Source organism: Callithrix jacchus, chromosome 5 (genome assembly GCF_049354715.1).
Source record: "Callithrix jacchus isolate 240 chromosome 5, calJac240_pri, whole genome shotgun sequence".
Taxonomy (NCBI): domain Eukaryota; kingdom Metazoa; phylum Chordata; class Mammalia; order Primates; family Cebidae; genus Callithrix; species Callithrix jacchus.
This window is the reverse complement of record NC_133506.1, coordinates 103490359-103511251: the sequence shown is the minus strand read 5'-3', so window position 1 is coordinate 103511251 and position 20893 is coordinate 103490359. Positions and strand designations below refer to the sequence as shown.

At 40.0% G+C, this 20893-nt stretch overlaps 1 protein-coding gene across 5 annotated transcripts in view; it reads left to right on the top strand.

The window, feature by feature from the left end:
* The first annotated feature begins 222 nt into the window (after positions 1 to 222).
* Positions 223 to 20893, top strand: part of NSRP1 (nuclear speckle splicing regulatory protein 1) — a 68153-nt gene continuing 47482 nt past the window's right edge. For 2 of the 5 annotated variants that reach the window (XM_002748344.7, XM_078373924.1), the window contains exons 1-2: positions 223 to 257; positions 1467 to 1560. In XM_002748344.7, the coding sequence (XP_002748390.2) occupies positions 238 to 257; positions 1467 to 1560 (114 nt within the window). In that variant the 5' untranslated portion in view covers positions 223 to 237. Of the gene's footprint in view, positions 258 to 695; positions 860 to 1466; positions 1561 to 20893 lie in introns of all 5 variants that reach the window. The other 3 variants (XM_078373923.1, XM_035303240.3, XM_008997145.5) reach the window with 3 other exon arrangements.

Here is a 20893-nt window from a genome sequence, read left to right as displayed (position 1 = left end):
AACTGGCCTAGAACGTGGTCATTCCTTTCTCCTACAGATTTTAAGGCAGCCAGTGGGCTCAGAAACAAAACAGAGGCCGCAGGATCTGATTCCCCGTAGCGCTGAAGTGACTCAAACTACCTAGATCCAACCGATAAGCAGGATCCGGGCCACCTAAAGCCGCGCGAGAGTTTATGTGACGTCGTCGGCGTTAGCGTCACGGCGGCGTCGGCCACGTTCAGCGGACACGGGAGCAAGATGGCGATTCCGGGCAGGCAGTGAGTGATCCGGGAGTTAGGGTCAGGCTGGGAGATGAGAAACTACGGCGACTGTTTCTTTGGCCAAGGAGTTTTAAATGCTCTGGAAGTGAAGGGGCTGTGTCGTCAGGGGTAGAGACGGGAAAAAACGAGAAGTCCTGAGGAACATAGAATCCCCTCCCCCGTACATTTTCCAGGATGGAAGCCCGAAGTTTGAGGGAGAAACTTGTGAGGAAATAAAGGAAGTTAGGCTGAGGGGCAGAGAGCGAGACTTTTCTATTTTCCAAAAGCTCGGTCTGAGGCCCCTCAGTCTTGCTTCCTACCCCGCGCTTGAGTTTCTCCCCGCTTGGATGCTCTCAGGGGCAGTGTGAAGAGAGACAGTTCCTGGCTTCCTTAGAGGGCCTTGTTCTCCTTGGCAGAAGCTCAAGTCCTGATTCCCGCCCTTCCTTCTCGTTTTAGGAATATTGTTCTGAGAAGCCACAGAAAAAGGGTAGGCATGTAGGAAATTGGGGTATACGTTGCCGCAAAAGAGACAAATACTGTACGTACCTGAAAGTTTTACTTTTGATGTGTAACCCTTTTGATGCGGCCTCCCGTGATCTCCGCATCTTAAAGGCCAAAACGTGAGAAACTAAACAAGTTGAATCTGATGGGTTGGTTCTCTCAGCTGCCCCGAGGCCAAGCACGTGATCTTAATAAAGTGTAATGCGAACTTGCCTCTATGGCTACTTGGGGTTCTCAGTTAATCTTTTAAAAATTTTCGTGAGTTACACTATTCAGTCAGTTCTTAGAAACTGTTGAAGTACACAGTAGGAAAAAAAAAAACCCTAGCCATTTTCTTGACTAGTTAGACCACAAGGATAATTTAAAGTATTTAAAAATCTTTAGTGGACATGAACTAAGCTTTCCTCTACACTTTTTTTAAAAATGTTATTGTCACTTCGCCATCTTAAACATTTCTAAACTTTTTATTTACCTCTCTTCATTGATAAAAATGGTATTTGAGTTTGGCCTGTGTCCACAAATGATCGCTTAGAGTAATAATTATAGAATCTTATGGCATGTTAGAGTTTTGAGATCACTGAGAAGCAGAAGCAGTCTGTTAATGTGTTCATAAAGCTTATGATATGTTCTGATTTGGTAGCTTCACGTGGAAGAGATAGTAGATGTATTATTTGTTAATATTTAAACATAACGGTTTAATTTCTATTTCAAAAAAAATATATGCAGGTATGGGCTTATTTTGCCAAAGAAAACACAGCAGTTGCACCCTGTTTTGCAAAAACCTTCAGTGTTTGGGAATGATTCTGATGATGATGATGAGGTAAGGAAACCTGTTTTACTCATGCATTGTTGGAAATGTAAATTTTTTAAAAATTGAACTTGTAACTGATATCGTTGCCTTTATTTGTCAATACAGTGAAGTATAATTTACGGAATTATCAAAAGGAATGTTTAAAGAAAGCAGCTCCACCGATTTTTTAAAGATTTTTTTTCCTCTAAAAGCTGTGAACTTTATCTTTAAACAAACAGTCTTTTCAGACTACTGAAATTGATTTAACAAAATTGTTGGTGTAAAGATCCTTAGTTATGAGTTAGTAAGATGTCACCAATTTCCCACAGATTTTTATTAGCAAAGCAGTTTTTTATTTGTTAACCATGATCTAAGATCACTATGTAACAGTTCCTAACGACACTACTTTTTTTTAATTCAGTGTCTGCTAAATGTAATTTCTCAGTTATAATCATTGTAGTGAATAGTTACCCTTGATAGTATTATAATAACATCAAAAAATTTTCTATTTTAGCAGCCAAAACAGTGTTTTTCTTTTTTTTTTTTTGTAAGATGGGGTTTCACCATGATGGCCAGGCTGGTTTTGAACTCCTGACCTCAGGTCAGCCTCCCAAAGTGCTAAGATTACAGGCATGAGCCACCACGCCTGGCTAAAACAGTGTTTTTCTGTGAAACCCACGGTTATATATCAGAAACAACCCCAAATGTGTGCTCTAAAAAAGAGCTTGAGATGGAGTCTTGCTCAGTCGCCCAGGCTGCAGTGCAGTGTCGCAGTTTCGACTCACTGCAACCTCAGCCTCCCAGGTTCAAGCAATTCTGTCTCAGCCTCCGGAGTAGCTGGGATTACAGGCACCTGCCATCATGCCTGGCTACTTTTTGGCCAGGCTGGTCTCGAATTCCTGACCTCAGGTGATCTGCCCGCCTCAGCCTCCCAAAAGTGCTGGGATTATAGGCGTGAGCCACCGTGCCCAGCAAATGTGTGCTTTTCTAATACTCCGTGTTTTAAATCTTTCTTTCTTTCTTCTTTTCTTTTTTTTTCTTTCTTCCGAATTTCGCTCTTGTTACCTAGGCTGGAGTGCAGTGGCGCAGTCTTGGCTCACTGCAACCTCTGCCTCCTAGGTTTAAGTGAGTCTCCTGCTTCAGCCTCTCCAGTAGCACCTGCCACCACACCTGGCTAATTTTTTGTATTTTTAGCAGAGACGGAGTTTCACCCTGTTGGCCAGGCTGGTCTTGAACCTGTCCTCAGGTGATTCACCAGCTTTGGCCTCCCAAAGTGCTGGGATTACAGGCATGAGCCACCACGCTCAGCCCCCACTTTTTTTTTCGTTTTTTGAGATGCAGTCTCCCTCTGTCACCCAGGTTGAAGTACAGCAGTGCAAACTCAGCTCACTGCAGTCTCTGCCTCGAGGGTTCAAGCGATTCTCCTGCCTCAGCCTGCCGAGTAGCTGGGCTTATAAGCATGCACCACCATACCTGGCTAATTTTTGGTAGTTTCAGTAGAAGTGGGATTTCACTGTGTTGGCCAGGCTGGTCTTGAACTTCTGACCTCAGGTGATCCACTGACTTTGGCCTCCCAAAGTGCTGAGATTACAGGCCTGAGCCACTTCACCCAGCATGTTTCTTAAAACAAAGAACTTTCCATCAGTTAAGCTGGTACTTTGTTTGGTCTGGCAGAAGAATAGCTTGTTTTTCAGGGTTTTTTTTTTGTTTTGTTTTGTTTTGTTTTGAGACAGAGTTTTGTTCTTGTTGCCCAGGCTGGAGTGCAGTGGTGCAATCTCAGCTCACTGGAACCTCCGTCTCCTGGGTTCAAGCGATTCTCATGCCTCAGCCTCCCAAGTAGCTGGGATTCCTGCCACCACACCTGGCTAATGTTTTGTATTTTTTGTAGAGATAGGGTTTCACTGTGTTGGCCAGGTGTGTCTCCCAACTCCTGACCTCAGGTGATTCACCCACCCACTTTACCTCCCAAAGTGCTGGGATTACAGGCATGAGCCACTGCGCCTGGCTGTTTTTCAGTTTTTATTATATAATAGCATGGGTAGATAATTGAACATATTTGGTATTTCTTTGCTACTTTTGAAGACGTTGGCTCTGTATGGCTCATGCTTTTTAAAAATTGAGGTATAATTTACATATAAAATTCTCATATTTTAAGTATATAGGTTGATGATTTTTGAGAAATGTATATGCCTCAATCAAGATTTAAACATTTCCCTCTCTCCCAAAAAGTCTTCCATACCCTCCTGGAGTCAGTCTACCTCCCCACCTGCTGCCCCAGACAAGTGCTGGTATTTCTATTGCTAAATTAGTTTTGCCTGTTACAAAGTTTCATATAAAAGAAATGATACAGTATGTACTTTTATATCTAACTTACTCCACTCACTATATTGCCAGATCCATCTTGTAGTTGTAGAATCACATTTTTCTTAAAATGGATTTTTCCTCCTTAACAGTGACTTTTCTTCCATTTTTTAAAAATTTCTTCATAAAATTTTCGAATAATGGACCATAAGAAATGAATCAAGGTTACTAGTTAAATCTCCATTTCTGTGTAGCCAACTACAATATTTTCAAATAGAATATTGAGGAAGTTACTAATTACAAATTTTGATTTAATTATGTTGTTTCATTAATAAATATTTAATACCTACTATAGGTTAAGAGTTAATGAGTTTTGCATCTGTAGCCTATGTGCTTTTTATTTTATTTTATTTATTTATTTATTTATTGCCAATCAGTTTGAGCTTATGAGGTTGCTCAGGTTAGCCTTGAACTGATGACCTCGCCTTCGCGAGCGCCATGACCTCCGGCGGGAGCTTTTATTATGTTGTACCCTTTAAACTGTTTTTTGGGGGACCATATATAGTGTTGCTTTCAACCAGTGTCTAGTTTAGTGAGGAAGACAGACATGTAAACAAGAATATAAAGCAGACTGAAATTTGAAAAGGAAACTAAAATAGTGAGGATTCCTATGTGCTCATTAAACTTTATTTGCTCTTCTGGATCACTCTGTGATGTATTGTTATTCTCATTTTACATGTCAGAAAATTGAAGCTCAGGGTTAGTAATTTGTTCAAGGCCATGTGGTTGAAAAATAAGTGGCACGGTTGGGATTTGAACACAGGCCTATCTGGTCCCCAAACCTGTACTCTTCTTTCTTCTGTCTTGCCTTGTTTTAATAATAGAGTTACCGAATGTTAATGAAATGTAGAGAATGAAATAATTCACTCTGTGGCAGGAAAATCAAGGCAGAAATAAACATTTAAATAGCCTTCAAGGCTGGTTTAGATTTCAATAGGCAAAAATAGAGGTGGAGGCCGGGTGTGGTGGCTCACACTTGTAATCCCAACACTTAGGGAGGCCCAGACAGGCCGATCACCTGAGGTCGCGAGTTTGAGACCAGCCTGACCAACATGGAGAAACCCCGTCTCTACTAAAAATACAAAATTAGCTGGGCATGGTGGCGCATGCCTGTAATCTCAGCTACTCAGGAGGCTGAGACAGGAGAATCACTTGAACCTAGGAGGCACAGGTTGCTATGAGCCAATATTGCACCATTGAATGCCACCTTGGGCAACAAGAGCAAAACTCTGTCTCAGAAAAAAAATATAGAGGTGGAAATAATTTCAGTTGGGAGAGAACAGCAAAAAAATACAGAATGGCATACAAGTACAAAGCATTTTTGTGGAATAATGTGGCTGGAGAAGAGGGTGTATAGGAAAAAATATTGCAAATGAGGTTGTAACAGGATTGGTCCAGATTGTGGAGTACCTTACATTTTTTATATAAAATTTCAACTTTATATTTTTAGGTAGTTTTTGAGTAATTCAGTGATATCACACTTTTATCTTGGGAAGATAACTCTTGAATTGTAAAGCAAAGAATGGTAGAAATGAATGATAAGGTTCAAAATACTTGTTAGAAGCCTTTTTCAGGTGAGAGACCTCAACCTAGGTTGAGGTCAGTGAGAATAAATGAGAGAGAGAGCACAGAAATAAATAGGACCTGGAAGCCACATCAAATATCTGGGAAGGTAAAGAGACGAATTCTTATGCAAGATCTTTTTTTTTTTTTTTTGGTCATTTTCCCTTATTAAAACAAAAATATTGCAATATAATTCACATACTATATACTCTTAGGGTGTACAGTTCACTTTTTTATTTCTCCCCGAGATGGAGTCTCGCTCTGTAGCCCAGACTGGAGTGCAGTGGCGTGATCTTGGCTCACTGCAACCTCCGCCTCCCAGGTTCTGGTTCAAGCAGGTCTCCTACCTCAGCCTCCCAAGTAGCTGGATTACAGGCATGAGCCACCCTGCCCAGCTAATTTTTGTATTTTTTAGTATAGATGGGGTTTCACCATGTTGGCCAGTCTGGTCTTGAACTCCTGACTCAAGTGATCTGCCTGCCACCGCCTCCCAAAGTGCTGGGATTATAGGTGTGAGCTACTGCGCCTGGCCCAGTTCACTGGTTCTTCAGAGTTGTGCAGGCATCACTACTATTCAGAACATTTTCCTCACCCAGAAAGAAACTGTGTACCTGTTACAGTCACTCCCCATTTTCCTCACCCCTAAACCCTGGCAACCACTAATCTTTCTGTTGCTGTAGGTTTGCCTATTCTGCACATTTCATATAAATACAATCATGCAATAGGCTTTCTTTTGTGTCTGACTTCTTTCACTTAGCATGATGTTCTCAGTTTGTAATGTGTTCTCTTTTTTATTACTGAGTAATATTCCATTGTATTATTTAACTATTTATTAGTGGTAGGCAGTTGGGTTTTTCCCAGTTTCTGGCAATTATAGATAATAGTGGTATAAATATTTGTGTGTAGGTTTTCTGTATGGACCTGTTTTCATTTCTGTTGGATATATACCTAGAATAGAATTTCTGGTTCCTCTGATAACTCTGGTTTTATTTATATATATTTTTTGAGATGGAGTTTTGTTCTTGTCACCCAGGCTGGAGTGCAATGGTGTGATCTCGGCTCACTGCAACCTCTGACTCCCTGTTTCAAGTAATTCTTCCTCCTCAGCCTCCTAACTGGGATTACAGGCATGTGCCACCATGCCTGGTTAATTTTGTATTTTTAGTAGAAATGGGGTTTCACTTTGTTGGCCAGGCTAGTTCAAACTCCTGACCTCAGGCAATTTGCCTGCCTCCGCCTCCCAAAGTGCTAGGATAACAGATATGAGCCACCGCACCTGGCCTTGTTTTATTTTTTAAGGAACTGTCAGATTGTTTTCAAACGTTTTCATCGTTTTGCATTCTTGTCTGCAGTATATGAGGGTTTTGACACTTCCACATCGTCTCCAACACTTACTTTTTATTGTAGCTATATAGAAGATATATAGTGGTATCTAGTTGTGGACTTGATTTGCACTTCTCTTATGGCCAGTGATGTTGGACATTTTTCAGTTTTTGGAGAAATGTATATTCATGTCATATACCTTTCTTTAAAAATTTTTTTTAATTGAAATGGGGTCTCACTATAGGCCAGGCTGGTCTTGAACACCTGGCCTCAAGTGATTTCCCGCCTCAGCTTCCCAAAGTGCTGGGACTACAGGTGCAACCCACTCTTCCCAGCCACATTTATCTCTTTTAATTTAATTTAATTAATTTGTTTATTTTGAGACGGAGTCTCTCTCTGTAGCCCAGGCTGGAGTGCAGTGACTTGAACTCAGCTGACTGCACACTCTGCCTCCCCGGTTCAAGCAGTTCCCCTGCCTCAGCCTCCTGAGTAGCTAGGACTACAGGTGTCTGCCACCACTTCCGGGTAATTCTTGTATTTTCTGTATAGACGGGGTTTCACTGTGTTGGCTGGGCTGGTCTCGAACTTCTGACCTCGTGTTCTGCCTTCCTCAGCCTCCCAAAGTGCTGGGATTACAGGTGTGAGCCACCATGCCCAGCTTTACCTCTTTTAAAATTGGATTGTCATTATGGATTGTAAGAGTTCCTTTAGTATCTTATTAGATATGTGGTTTATAAGTATATTCTCCTGTTCTGTGGGTTGTCTTTTCACTTAATATCTTTTGAAGCACAAAACTTGTTTTGAGAAAGTCCATTTTTTTGCTGCTGTTGCTAGTGCTTTAGTGTCATACTGAATAAACCATTGCTTAATCCAAGGTTGCAAGGTTTACAGTTTTCTTTCTTTCTTTTTTTTTTGAGACGGAGTTTCACTGTTGTTACCCAGACTGGACTGCAATGGCACGATCTCGGCTCACCGCAACCTCCGCCTCCTGGGTTCAAGCAATTCTCCTGCCTCAGCCTCCCGAGTAGCTGGGACCACAGGCTCGCACCACCATGCCCAGCTAATTTTTGTATTTTGTTTTAGTAGAGACGGGGTTTCACCTTGTTGACCAGGATGGTCTCCATCTCTTGACCTCATGATCCACCAGCCTCGGCCTCCCAAAGTGCTGGGATTATAGGCGTGAGCCACCATGCCCGGCCGATTTACACTGTTTTCTTCTAAGAATTTTGTTGTTTTAGTTCTTAAGTTTAGGTCTTTCATACATTTTGAATTTTTTTTTTTATAATAAGAGGTAGGGGGTTCAGCTTCATTCTTTTGCATGTGATTATCCAGTTGTCCCACACATTTTGTTGAAGACTGTTTACCATTAAATCGTCCATTGTCCATTTGCTGTTAAATTTTCTAGCACCCTTGTGGTTTAATACACAAATAATTATAAAAATCACTTACTATGGATACAACAGAAAGATTGGACATGCTTATTTTGCATTTCACCTTAAAGTATCCTGGCATACTGTATAATACAAAGCATCATGGCCAGGCATGCTTACTCAGACCTGTACCCTCAAGCACTTTGGGAGGCTGAGGTGGGAGAAGCTTGAGGCTAGGGAGTTCAAGTCAAGCCTGGGCAACAGTGAGACTGTCTCTATTTAAAAAAAAAAAAAAAAAAAAAAAAAAGGCCGGGCGTGGTGGCTCACACCTGTAATCCCAGCACTTTGGGAGGCCGAGGCGGGTGGATCACGAAGTCAAGAGATCGAGACCACCCTGGTCAAAATGGTGAAACCCCGTCTCTACTAAAAATACAAAAAATTAACTGGGCATGGTGGCGCGTGCCTGTAATCCCAGCTACTCATGAGGCTGAGGCAGGAGAATTGCCTGAACCCAGGAGGCGGAGGTTGCGGTGAGCCGAGATTGCGCCATTGCACTCCAGCCGGGGTAACAAGAGCGAAACTCCGTCTCAAAAAAAAAAAAAAAAGGTGTGGTGGCACACACTGGTAATCTTAGGTCCTCAGAAAGCTGAGATGAGGAAAATTGCTTTAGCCCAGGTTTGAGGCTGCAGTGAGCTAGGACTTCCAGCCTGGACAACAGAAGGAGATCCTGATTCTAAAAGAGAAACAAAGCAAGATGAAATGACCACAGTATGCCACAGTTTGAGAAGGATGGGTTTACACAAGTAATCTAGAGAGTTTATTGATGTTACTGCTGTTTCTTTTCCATTGTGAAATGAGGCTGGTGGTAGCTAGACAGTGGGTACACTAGAGTAAGCAAAGATAGGTCTGGGCCATTTTGCAGTAGCTTTTTCCTTCCTGCCTGCTCTTCCTCTTTTCCTCCTTCCTGTAGTGGGACTTTAATACAGAGAATTGGTTTCATAGGTGGTGGAAGACTTGAGATGCCAAAAAGGAGATGAAAAGGCAATCCAGAGATTAGCAGTAAGAAGCAAACAGTGATATATAGAGGGATACAAGTAGGAGGTGGGTATTAGAAACTAGGGAACAGAGTGACCTGGTGGGAACTGGACTTAACTAGAAGGAGCAGAAACATTTATGAGATTCAGTCTTAGGTAGAGAGAAAGGTTCTCCAACCTTCCAGTATACCGTCTCTGCCTTACATTGGTGGAGCCCAGTCAAAGCCAATGGACAAGGGAGCTACATCTTAGTGAACAGAGTATAAAACTATTCTTTAGAAAAATTTCCTTACCTATAAAAAATCAGTCCGATTAATTCCAGCTTGTTTTTTTACTGAGTAGTAAATTTCTTAGTTAAGTATATTTAAATATTTGTGAGATTGGGCCGGGCACAGTGGCTCAGGCCTATAATCCCAGCACTTTGGGAGGCTGGGGCGGGCAGATCACTTGAGGTCTGGAGTTCAAGACCAGCCTGGTCAACATGGTGAAACTCCATCTGTACTAAAAATACAAAAATTAGCTGCACGTAGTGGCAGGCTCCTGTTATCCCAGCTACTCAGGAGACCGAGGCAGGAGAATTGTTTGAACCCTGGAGGTGGAGGTTGCAGTGAGCTGAGATCGTGCCACTGCACTCCAGCCTGGGTGACAGCGGGACTCCGTCACAAAAAAAAAAAAAAAATTTGTGGGATTTGACTATAAAAATATCTCTCATAATTAGTCAACAATTTAAGCAACAGTTATTAGTGCTGTGGAAAGTATAGAAGAAAGATAATTTCTTATTCTCTGAGTAGAGTATTTGATACACCTGGAAAGGAGCTGCTATGAAGCCAACCTATCCTTTTCATCAATTCAGCCAAAGCATTTAAGATCCCAAAATTTAAGATCAGATTTTCTCTTTAGTGGTCCAGCAGAGGGAGCCTTAGCACATGAATTGTTTTTGTTTTGTGCTTGTATCCAGGGTTGGTTTAGTGGGAAAGTGGTAGTCCATCCCTTTCAATTATAATTTAAGCATAAGATAATTATCATTAATTATTTTTTTTGAGACAGAGTCTGGCTCTGTCACCCATGCTCAAGTGCAGTGGCATGATCTCAGTTCACTGCAACCTCCACCTCCCAGGTTCAAGCAGTTCTCGTGCCTTAGCCTCCCAAGTAGCTGAGCTCACAGGCATGTGCCACCAGGCCAATATTTTTTGTAGAAATGGGGTTTTGCCATGTTAGGCTGGTCTTGAACTCCTGGCCTCAAGGGATTTGCCTGCCTCCCTCCCAAAGTGCTGGGATTGCAGGTGTGAGCCACCACGCCAGGCCTAGTAGATCCTCTTTTTTAGATTATCAGAACATATTAGAAATAATTACCATTTTGTTTTTCAAGCTGGGAGAGATGGTACGGGGGTGAAAGTTTTTACACCATATGAATAAGAAAGCATATTCTGATGTTGCGCTCTATTCATAAGTTAGTGGTTTTGCTGTCATAGTAATGTATTTAATCTGTTTATTTTCCAATCCATCCTCTCTTTTCTGGTCTCACTGTCACCATGTTCATTCTTTTCTCTTGGATTATTATTATTTTTGTTTTTTTTGAGACTGAGTCTCACTCTGTCGCCCAGGCTGGAGTGCAGTGGTGTGATCTTGGCTCACTGTAACCTCTGCCTCCTGGGTTCAAGTGATTCTCCTGCCTCACCCTCCTGAGTAGCTAGGACTACAGGCATGTACCACCATGCCCGGCTAATTTTTTGTAGTTTTAGTAGAGATGGGGTTTCACCATGTTAGCCAGGATGGTGTTGATCTCCTGACTTCATGATCCACCCACCTTGGCCTCCCAAAGTGCTAGGATTACAGGCGTGAGCCACCATGCCTGGTCTCTCTTGGATTATTTTAATTGTTTCGTAACTAGATTCCTTATTACCTATCTCCTCAAATTATTTCAGATATTGTTGCCAGATTGATCTTCCTAAAGCACCGTTATAATCACTGTTGCTCAGTTAGTCCTGAACATAATTATATTTAAAATCTAAACTGCTAATGTTGACTTTGAAAACCTTCTCTATGCTTTGCCCCTAATATGCTTATTAGTATTTTCTCCTGTTTCTCCACACAGAGTACACTGTCATGTTCGCAGATTTTCACAGCTCTGTTTTTCTTTACACTGGAATTCTTCTCCCCGCTTTTTTTTTTTAATGTCCAAATTATAGCCATTCTTCAAAATCCAGTGCAAAGCTACTTCTTTCAAAATACCTTCTTTGATTTTCCTCACTGGAAAGAATCTCTTCCTTTTTCTGATACTCTTTACCTTTCTTATAGTACTTAGCTTTTAAAATCTTGCATTTTAAGTTGTTTACATATACGCATTGTCACTGTACTAGGTAGAATATGAGCTCTATGAGTTAGGACCTGGCCATCTAGCCTAGGTTCGTTTTTATTTTTTGAAATAGTCTTGCTCTGTTGCCCAGGCTAGAGTGCAGTGGCGCGATTTCAGCTCACTGCAACCTCTGCTTCCCAGCTCGAGCTTCCCAGCTCGAGTGATCTTTTAGCTTTGGCCTCCAGAGTAGCTGGAACCACTGGTGTGAGACACCACGCGTGGCTCATTTTTGTATTTTTTTTTTGTAGAGATGATGTTTCGCCGTGTTGCCCAGGCAGGTCTCAAACTCCTAAGTTCAAAGCGAAATGCTCACCTTGGTCTCCTAAAGTGCTAGGATTACAAGCATGAGCCACCATGTCTGGCCTAGGCTAGCCTCTAAAAATCAGTAAGATTATTTATTCAGGTGTTTAGTTGTCTGTATTATAAAGAGCCAGGTAGTAAATGTCTTAGGCCTTGCAGGGCAACTGTACAACTTCAGTCTCAGTGTGAAAGCAGCCACATTAGGCAATATGTAAATTATGAGCATGAGTAATAAATGTTTTAATAAAATTATGTTTATAAAAATGGAGGTAGGCTATATTTGACCCATAGCTTATAACTTGCTGACCACCGGTCTGTATGATTGTTCTGGAAAGTATTTGTAATAAATATTTCATCAGTGTTGTAAGTGACGAAAATGGTTAGATGTTGCATGACAGATTAAACATTGAACTCCTTTTTAGGTGTTTATCTATGATAAATGCCTGCCTGTTTTGCAGAGCATAATGAATTTTCCTTTTAATGTTGTCAATTGAATCGTTTATTTCTAAACAATAATATACTTGTGAGATCTACTTTTGTAACATAATTTGTGTGCTGTTAAGAGATACCATGCATACAGTGTGAAAATTGTTGTGCTTTTTTGGAGACAAGGTTTTGCTCTGCTGCTCAAGCAGCAGTGCAGTGATATCATCAGGGCTCACTGCAACCTCACCCTTCTGGGTTCAAGTGATCTTCTCACTTCAGCTCTCTAGTGGCATATGCCACCATGTCCAGCTAATTTGTTTATTTTTGTAGAGACAGAGTTTCCCTCTGTTGCCCAGGCTGGTCTCAAGCTCCTGGCCTCAAGTGATCCTCCTGCCTCAGCTTCCCAAAGTGTAGGGATTGTAGGTGTGAACTACTGTAACTGGCCTAGTTGTTGCTTTTGGATAGAGAGACAAACTTTTTAACCACTTAAAAAGAGAGTGTTAAGTTTACCTAGCTAAAATTTATGAACTTAGTTTTAAACTTTATTTAATTTACATTACTTTTTTTTCTTTCTTTCTTTTGAGATAGGATCTTGCTCTCTCACCTGGGCTGGAGTATAGTTGTGCAGTCACAGCTCATGGCAGCCACAATTTCCCAGGCCAAAGCACTCCTCCCACCTCAGCCTCCCAAGTAGCTGGGACCACAGGCACACACCACCATGCCTGGCTAATTTTTTAATTTAAATTTATTTTTTGTAGAGACAGAGTCTCACTACATTGACCAGGCTGCTCTTGAACTCCTGGGCTCAAGTGATCCACCCGCTATGGCCTCCCAAAGTGTTGGAGTTACAGGTGTGAGCCACTGCACCTGGCTGTGAACTTGGTTTATATATATGCATATGTATAAAAAATTACTTAGAAGCCAAGTCCTTTTATAGGTTAAGGATTTATAGAAATTATAAGGGAAACACTAAAACCCTAGGAGAAAAAAAGAGGAAGACACATTTAGAGACAAATGTAGAAAAAATAGAAATATCTAGTGAATATTTAAAAAATTCAATTTTAATATTTAAGAAATGTAAACGTAGGACAATAGTAAGCTACCATTTTTACAATCATATTAGCCAAATACTTTTTAAATATGAAATGGCAAGATTTTTGTGAAATGACACTCAAATTTTTGTTATCATAAATTGATGCACATTTTTGGAAGCAGTTGTGCCGCCTCTGAAAAGCAATTCCAAAAATGAGTATAAATGTTTTCAAAGTTGAGCATTTTTTACCCAGTATTATCAGTCAGGAGACAGAAACCTTGCCAGTATTTTCCTTTCCAAAATTTTGTCTTGGAATTGTCAGAAATTGATATAAAATATTTGTAGGTATTCAAAAGCATTTATCTTGGGGCTCTTTACGATCGCAAGAACTTAAGACTAGGCCAGCTTTTAACAGTGAAAGCGTGAGTAAGTAAAGTGTGTGCAGTACTACAGCTATTAAATTCATCACGAAATAACATTTAGTGAAAAAGTATACAAATTTGTTATAGATAAAATAAAAGGAAAAACAAGAAGAAAGCATTTCAGAATTTTTTTTTTTTTTTTAAGAGACGAGGTCTCGCTATGTTGCCCAGGCTGGAGTGCAGTGGCTATTCACAGGCGCAATCCTACTACTGATCAGCACAGGAGTTTTGACCTGCTCCATTCCCAAACTGGACCAGTTCACCCCTCCTTAGGCAACCTGGTGGTCCGCCGCTCCCGGGAGGTCACCATATTGATGCCAAACTTAGTGCAGACACCTGATCAGCATAGCGTACTACAGCCGAGAACTCCTGGGCTCAAGCGATCCTCCCATCTCAGTCTCCTGAGTAGGTGGGACTACAGGCACTTGCCACCGCGCCCGGCACCTTTCAGAATATTAATGGCAGTTATCTTTGTGTGGCAGACTATGAGTGGTTATTTATTTTTTTAATTTTAGAGATGGGGTCTTGCTATAGTGCCCAGGCTGGTTTTGAACTCCAGGCCTCAAGTGATCCTCCTGCCTTGGTCTCCCAAAGTGCTGGGATTACAGGTGTGAGCCAATGTACCTGAGCTGGTTATTTTGTTTTTTATACTTTTTCATATTTTCCATTATTTTATACACACACACACACACACACACACACACACATATAATTGCATTTTAGGTTCTGGGGTACATGTAAAGAATATGCAGGATTGTTGCATAGGTTCATACATGGCAGTGTGGTTTGTTGCCTCCATCTCCACCACCTATATCTGGCATTTCTCCCCATGTTATCCCTCCCCAACTCCCTACCCCCCCGTCCCTCCTCTAGTGGTCCCCCCTCACAGACCTCAGTGTGCAGTGCTCCCCTCCCTATGTCTGTGTGTTCTCATTGTTCAACACCTGCCTGTGAGTGAAACGTGGTGTTTGATTTTCTGTTCTCGTGTCAGTTTGCTGAGAATGATGGTTTCCAGGTTCATCCACATCCCTACAAAGGACATGAACTGATTGTTTTTTATGGCTGTATAGTATCCCATGGTGTATATGTGCTACATTTTCCCTGTCCAGTCTATCATTGATGGGCATTTGGGTTGTTTCCAAGTCTTTGCTATTATGAACAGTGCCGCAATGAACATACATGTGCATGTGTCCTTATAATAGAACGATTTATAATCCTTTGGATATATACCCAGTAATGGGATTGCTGGGTCAAATGGAATTTTCTATTTCTAGATCCTTGAGGAATCACCACACGGTCTTCCACAATGGTTGAACTAGCTTACATTCCCACCAACAGTGTGAAAGTGTTCCTATTTCTCCACACCCTCTCCAGCATATGTTGTCTCCAGATTTTTTAATGATCACCATTCTAACTGGCATGAGATGGTATCTCAGTGTAGTTTTGATTTGTATTTCTCTAATGACCATTGATGATGAACATTTTTTCATGTCTTCTTTTGAAAAGTGTCTGTTCATATCCTTCACCCACTTTTTTTTTGTAAATCTGTTTTAGTTCTTTGCAGATTTTGGATATAAGTCCTTTGTCAGGTGGGTAGATTGCAAAAACTTTTTCCCATTCAGTTGGTTGCCAGTTCACTCTAATGATTGTTTCTTTTGCTATATAGAAGCTCTGGAGTTTAATTAGATCCCATTTGTCTATTTTAGCTTTTGTTGCCAATACTTTTGGTGTTTTAGTCATGAAGTCCTTGCCTATGCCTGTGTCCTGAATGGTTTTGCCTAAGTTTTCTTCTAAGGTTTTTATGATGTTAGGTCTTAATGTTTAAGTCTTTAATCCATCTGGAGATAATTTTAGTATAAGGTGTCAGGAAAGGGTCCAGTTTCTGCTTTTGGCACATGGCTAGCCAGTTTTCCCAACACCATTTATTAAACAGGGCATCCTTTCCCCATTGCTTGTTTTCGTCAGGTTTATCAAAGATGAGATGGTTGTAGATGTGTGGCATTGCCTCTGAGGCCTCTATTCTGTTCCATTGGTCTATATCTCTGTTTTGGTACCAGTGCCATGTTGTTTTCATTACTATAGCCTTGTAGTATAGTTTGAAGTTAGGTAACCATGATGCCTCTGGCTTTATTCTTTTTGCTTAGAATTTACTTGGCTATGTGGCTCTTTTTTGGATCCATATGAAGTTTAAGGTGGTTTTTTCCAGTTCTGTTAAGAAGGTCATTGGTAGCTTGATGGGGATAGCATTGAATCTGTAAATTACTTTGGGCAGTATGGCCATTTTCACGATACTGATTCTTAATTACTTTGGGCAGTATGGCCATTTTCACGATACTGATTCTTCCTAACCATGAGTGTGGAATATTTCTCCCATCTGTTTGTGTCCTCTCTTATTTCGTTGAGCAGTGGTTTGTAGTTCTCCTTGAAGAGGTCCTTTACATCCTTTGTTAGTTGTATTCCTAGGTATTTTGTTCTCTTTGTAGCAATTGTGAATGGCTGTTCGTTCTTGATTTGGCTCTCTTTAAGTCTGTTATTGGTGTATAGGAATGCTTTTGACTTTTGCACATTGATTTTGTATACTGAGACTTTGCTGAAGTTGCTTATCAGTTTAAGGAGATTTTGGGCTGAGACAATAGGGTCTTCTAAATATACAATCATGTCATCTGCAAATAGAAACAATTTGACTTCCTCATTTCCTAATTGGATACCCTTTATTTCTTTTTCTTGCCTGATTGCTCTGGCTAGAACTTACAATACAGTATTGAATAGGAGTGGTGAGAGAGGGCATCCTTGTCTAGTGCCAGATTTCTATTTTTTATTTATTTATTTTTTTTTTTGAGACGGAGTTTCGCTTTTGTTACCCCAGCTGGAGTGCAATGGCGTGATCTCGGCTCACCGCAACCTCCACCTCCTGGGTTCAAGCAATTCTTCTGCCTCAGCCTCCCGAGTAGCTGGGATTACAGGCATGCGCCACCATGCCCAGCTAATTGTTTGTATTTTTAGTAGAGACGGGGTTTCACCACATTGACCAGGATGGTCTTGATCTCTCGACCTCGTGATCCACCCGTCTCGGCCTCCCAAAGTGCTGGGATTACAGGCTTGAGCCACCGCGCCCGGCCTAGTGCCAGATTTCAAAGGGAATGCTTCCAGTTTTTGCCCATTCAGTATGATATTGGCTGTGGGTTTGTCATAAATAGCTTTTATTAGAGATACGTTCTATCGATACCTAGTTTATTGAGTTTTTAGCATAAAGGGCTGTTGTATTTTGTCAAAGGCCTTCTCTGCATCTGTTGAGATAATCATGTGGTTTTTGTCTTTGGTTCTGTTTATGTGGTGAATTACGTTTACAGACTTGCGTATGTTGAACCAGCCTTGCATCCCTGGAATGAATCTTACTTGATCGTGATGGATAAGCTTTTTGATGTGCTGTTGCAATCGGTCTGCCAGTATTTTATTGAAGATTTTTCATCTGTGTTCATCATGGATATTGGCCTGAAGTTTTCTTTTCTTGTTGAGTCTCTGCTGGGTTTTGGTATCAGGATGATGTTGGTCTCATAAAATGATTTGGGGAGGGTTCCCTCTTTTTGAATTGTTTGGAATAGTTTCAGAAGGAGTGGTACCAGCTTCTCTTTGTATGTCTTGTAGAATTTAGCTGTGAACCCATCTGGACTTGGGCTTTTTTTTGGTTGGTAAGCTAGTAATTGCTGCCTCAACTGTAGCCCTTGTTATTGGTCTATTCAGGGTTTCAGCTTCTTCCTGGTTTAGACTTGGGAGGGTGTAAGTGTTCAGGAATTCATCCATTTCTTTCAGGTTTACTGGTTTGTGTGCATAGAATTGTTTGTAGTAATCTCTGATGGTATTTTCAATTTTTTTTAAGAAAAATTGTGGTGAATTTTAAGGATTTCCCTAGTATATTTAGTTTCCAAATCATATTAAAATGTAACAAGAGATACACATTTTATATGATGGAAGGCTAGGAGAGAGAATATTAGGATGTTTTAAAAGCAAGAAGTAAGATGAAATAAGCAGGATACAAAATTGAATACTTATGGTTGTACAGTGCTATAGGTACACAGATAAATAGAAAATAATAAATGAAAATGGTTACTTTTTAGCATGGTAGGTAGTTTGAGGTTTGTTTCAAAATAATAATATTTTGTTATAATTTTGAAGAATACAATGAGGTGTATGCTTATAAAAAAGATAACCCTAATACAATTTGGGAATAATTGTATATTCCCAAAGTAAGAAGCATTAGCAAGTTACTGGATTACATAACATACTTTCATTGCTTTCACTATTTGTTTTTTTGAGATTGGGTTTCACCACGTTGGTCAGGCTGGTCTCGAACTCCTGACCTCAAGTGATCCACCTGCCTTGGCCTCCCATAGTGCTGGGATTACAGGCGTGAGCCACCGCGCCCGGCCCTGCTTTCACTGTTTCTTAATATTTTTCCCCTTTAATCTTTTTAAAAATTTTTCTTGAAAAAGTAAGTGGAAGGTTTGGTTTTTCTAATGAAAAACTAATCTTGTTTTAGCTGAAAGTCTGTTTGGCTTACTAATGGTAAGAAGAAGTTAAAATTTTAATCTATCTGAACATTATAGTACATCAAAATCAATAAAATGTTTTAATTGTAGTTTTTCATTGGTTTTAATCTGATAATTTCCTGCTTCTCTAGATATAGTCTGGGATAGTTCAAATAGAAAGACAATTGTACATAGATAAGACAAAGCATATTGTGAAAATATTAGGAAGTTTAGATTATTTTATTGATGGCTAAGAATTTGTGAACTTCTCATATGCTGTTAAACTGAATTACTAGTAAATTCATGATACTGAATATGTCTAAGTAGCAGTATAAACAGTGAGGGATTTAAAGTAATTGTTCAGTTTACTAAAATTTCATCCTTAACCTGCTATCTAAGAGTAAAAAAAAACGAGAAGAGAAAAGGAAAAAAAATGGAACTAAAATAGAATTGTTAGAAGTAGGGAGATGGAGAGAATTCTGTTCTTTTTATTTTTATTTTTAAAAGTATTTTATTTCATTTTGAGACAGGGTCTCACTGTTACCCAGGCTAGAGTGCAGTGGCTCAATAACAGCTCACTGTAGCCTCGATCTCCTGGGCTCAAGCAGTTCTCCCACCTCAGCCTCCCAAGTAGGTGAGACTACAGTTATGCACTACCATGCCTGGCTAATTTTTTTTTATATTTTTGTTGAGACAGAGTCTCGCTGTTCTGGAGCTCCTGGCTTCAAATCATCTTCCTGCCTCAGCCTCCCAAAATATGGGGATTAGAAGTGTGAGCCACCACGTCCATCCTCCACTAGTCTTTTAACCATTGTTGTCCATTTCTTAGGTCTTTGACTTAATTTAATAGTTTTTCACCATGAGCTTATTGGGGCATTATTTAAGTTTGTGATTGTTAAAGAATGCTTGTCTGTTGCTTTTGTCACTTAAATATCTACTTGATTGGGCGTAATATTTCTAGCTAGAATAACAATTTGTTTTAAACTCTTACAGTCATTTTTTTCTGGCACTTATCCAGAAGTACAACACTATAGTTTATTTTATCCCTACTTCTAGACTTTTTTTAATTGACTTAAAAGAAACTATAGTTTATTTTATCCCTACTTCTAGACTTTTTTTAATTGACTTAAAAGAAACTATAGTTTATTTTATCCCTACTTCTAGACTTTTTTTAATTGGCTTGGACTACTGGTGAGTATATTCTTTATAGCCTTTTTCATTCAATGTGTCTGGCTGCAAATATTTTGAATTGTTTTTTCCAGGAATACATTGTTGCTCTTTCTCTAAATATTTACTGTCCTCCATATACTAGGTTATCATTTGGAGGATCATCTTTTGTCTTTCATATCATCAGCATGCATTTATTCATGTATTCGACAGATATTTATTGATCACTTGCCCTGTGCCAGTGAAACAACAAAAGCCACTGCCTTTGTGGCACTTACTTGTGGGAATAAGTAATTAACATAACAGATAAGTAAGTTGTATATGAATTAAGAAGAGTACACCAGCTGTGAAAAAATATAGCAGGGTAAGGAGAGTTAAACACATACTTGGGGAAATTAGTATATGTCTTTTTCTCTCTACTAAGATTAAACTTTTGTCAGTATTTCAGTCAGATCTTTTCTGTTTCTTACTGTTTCTAATTTATTTATTAGCTCTATTGGTGTTAACTTAGTCTTCAGTATGTTTTCTCTAGCTCTACAGTTTTCCTTTTCTGTTTTTTATTGTCTTCTCATCTGATTACCAACTTTTTAAATTTAATAGTGATCTTATTTTGAAAGAGTTTGACAGGAAAGAGAGAGAGGAAGAGATGGAAATGATAGTTCGAAGAAATACAGGTATACCTCAGTGATTTTGCGGATATGGTTCCAGACCACTGCAATAAAGTAAATAACTCAGTAAAGCAAGTCACATAAATTTTTTGTTTCCTAATGTATATAAAAGTTATGTTTATGCTGTGTTGTAGTTTTTAAAGTGTGTAATAGCATTATGGCTAAAAAACCAAGCATATACCAAAATTTTTAAATACTTTTGCTAAAAAATGCTAATGATTATCTGAGCCAGCCATAATCTTTTTGCTGGTGGAGGTTTTGTCTCAATGCTAGTGATTGATCAGGTGGTGTTTGCTGAAGGCTGGGTGGCTGTAGCAATTTCTTTTCTTTTCTTTTCTTTTCTTTTTTTTTTTTTTTTTTTGAGACGGAGTTTCGCTGTTGTTACCCAGACTGGAGTGCAGTGGCGTGATCTCGGCTCACTGCAACCTCCGCCTTCTGGGTTCAAGCAATTCTCCTGCCTCAGCCTCCCAAGTAGCTGGGACTACAGGCACGCACCACCATGCCCAGCTAATTTTTGTGTTTGTAGTAGAGACGGGGTTTCACCATGTTAACCAGGATGGTCTCGATCTCTTGAGCTCATGATCCACCCGCCTCAGCCTCCCAAAGTGCTGGGATTATAGGCGTGAGCCACCGAGCCCGGCCTAGCAATTTCTTAAGACAGAAATGAAGTTCGCTGCATCGATTGACTCTTTAACAAACGATTTCTCAGTGGCATGTGATGCTGTTTGATAGCATTTTACCCAGAGTACAACTCAAATCCTGCTGCTGTTTTATCAACTAAGTTTATCGAAATTATTTGTTGTCATTTCAACAA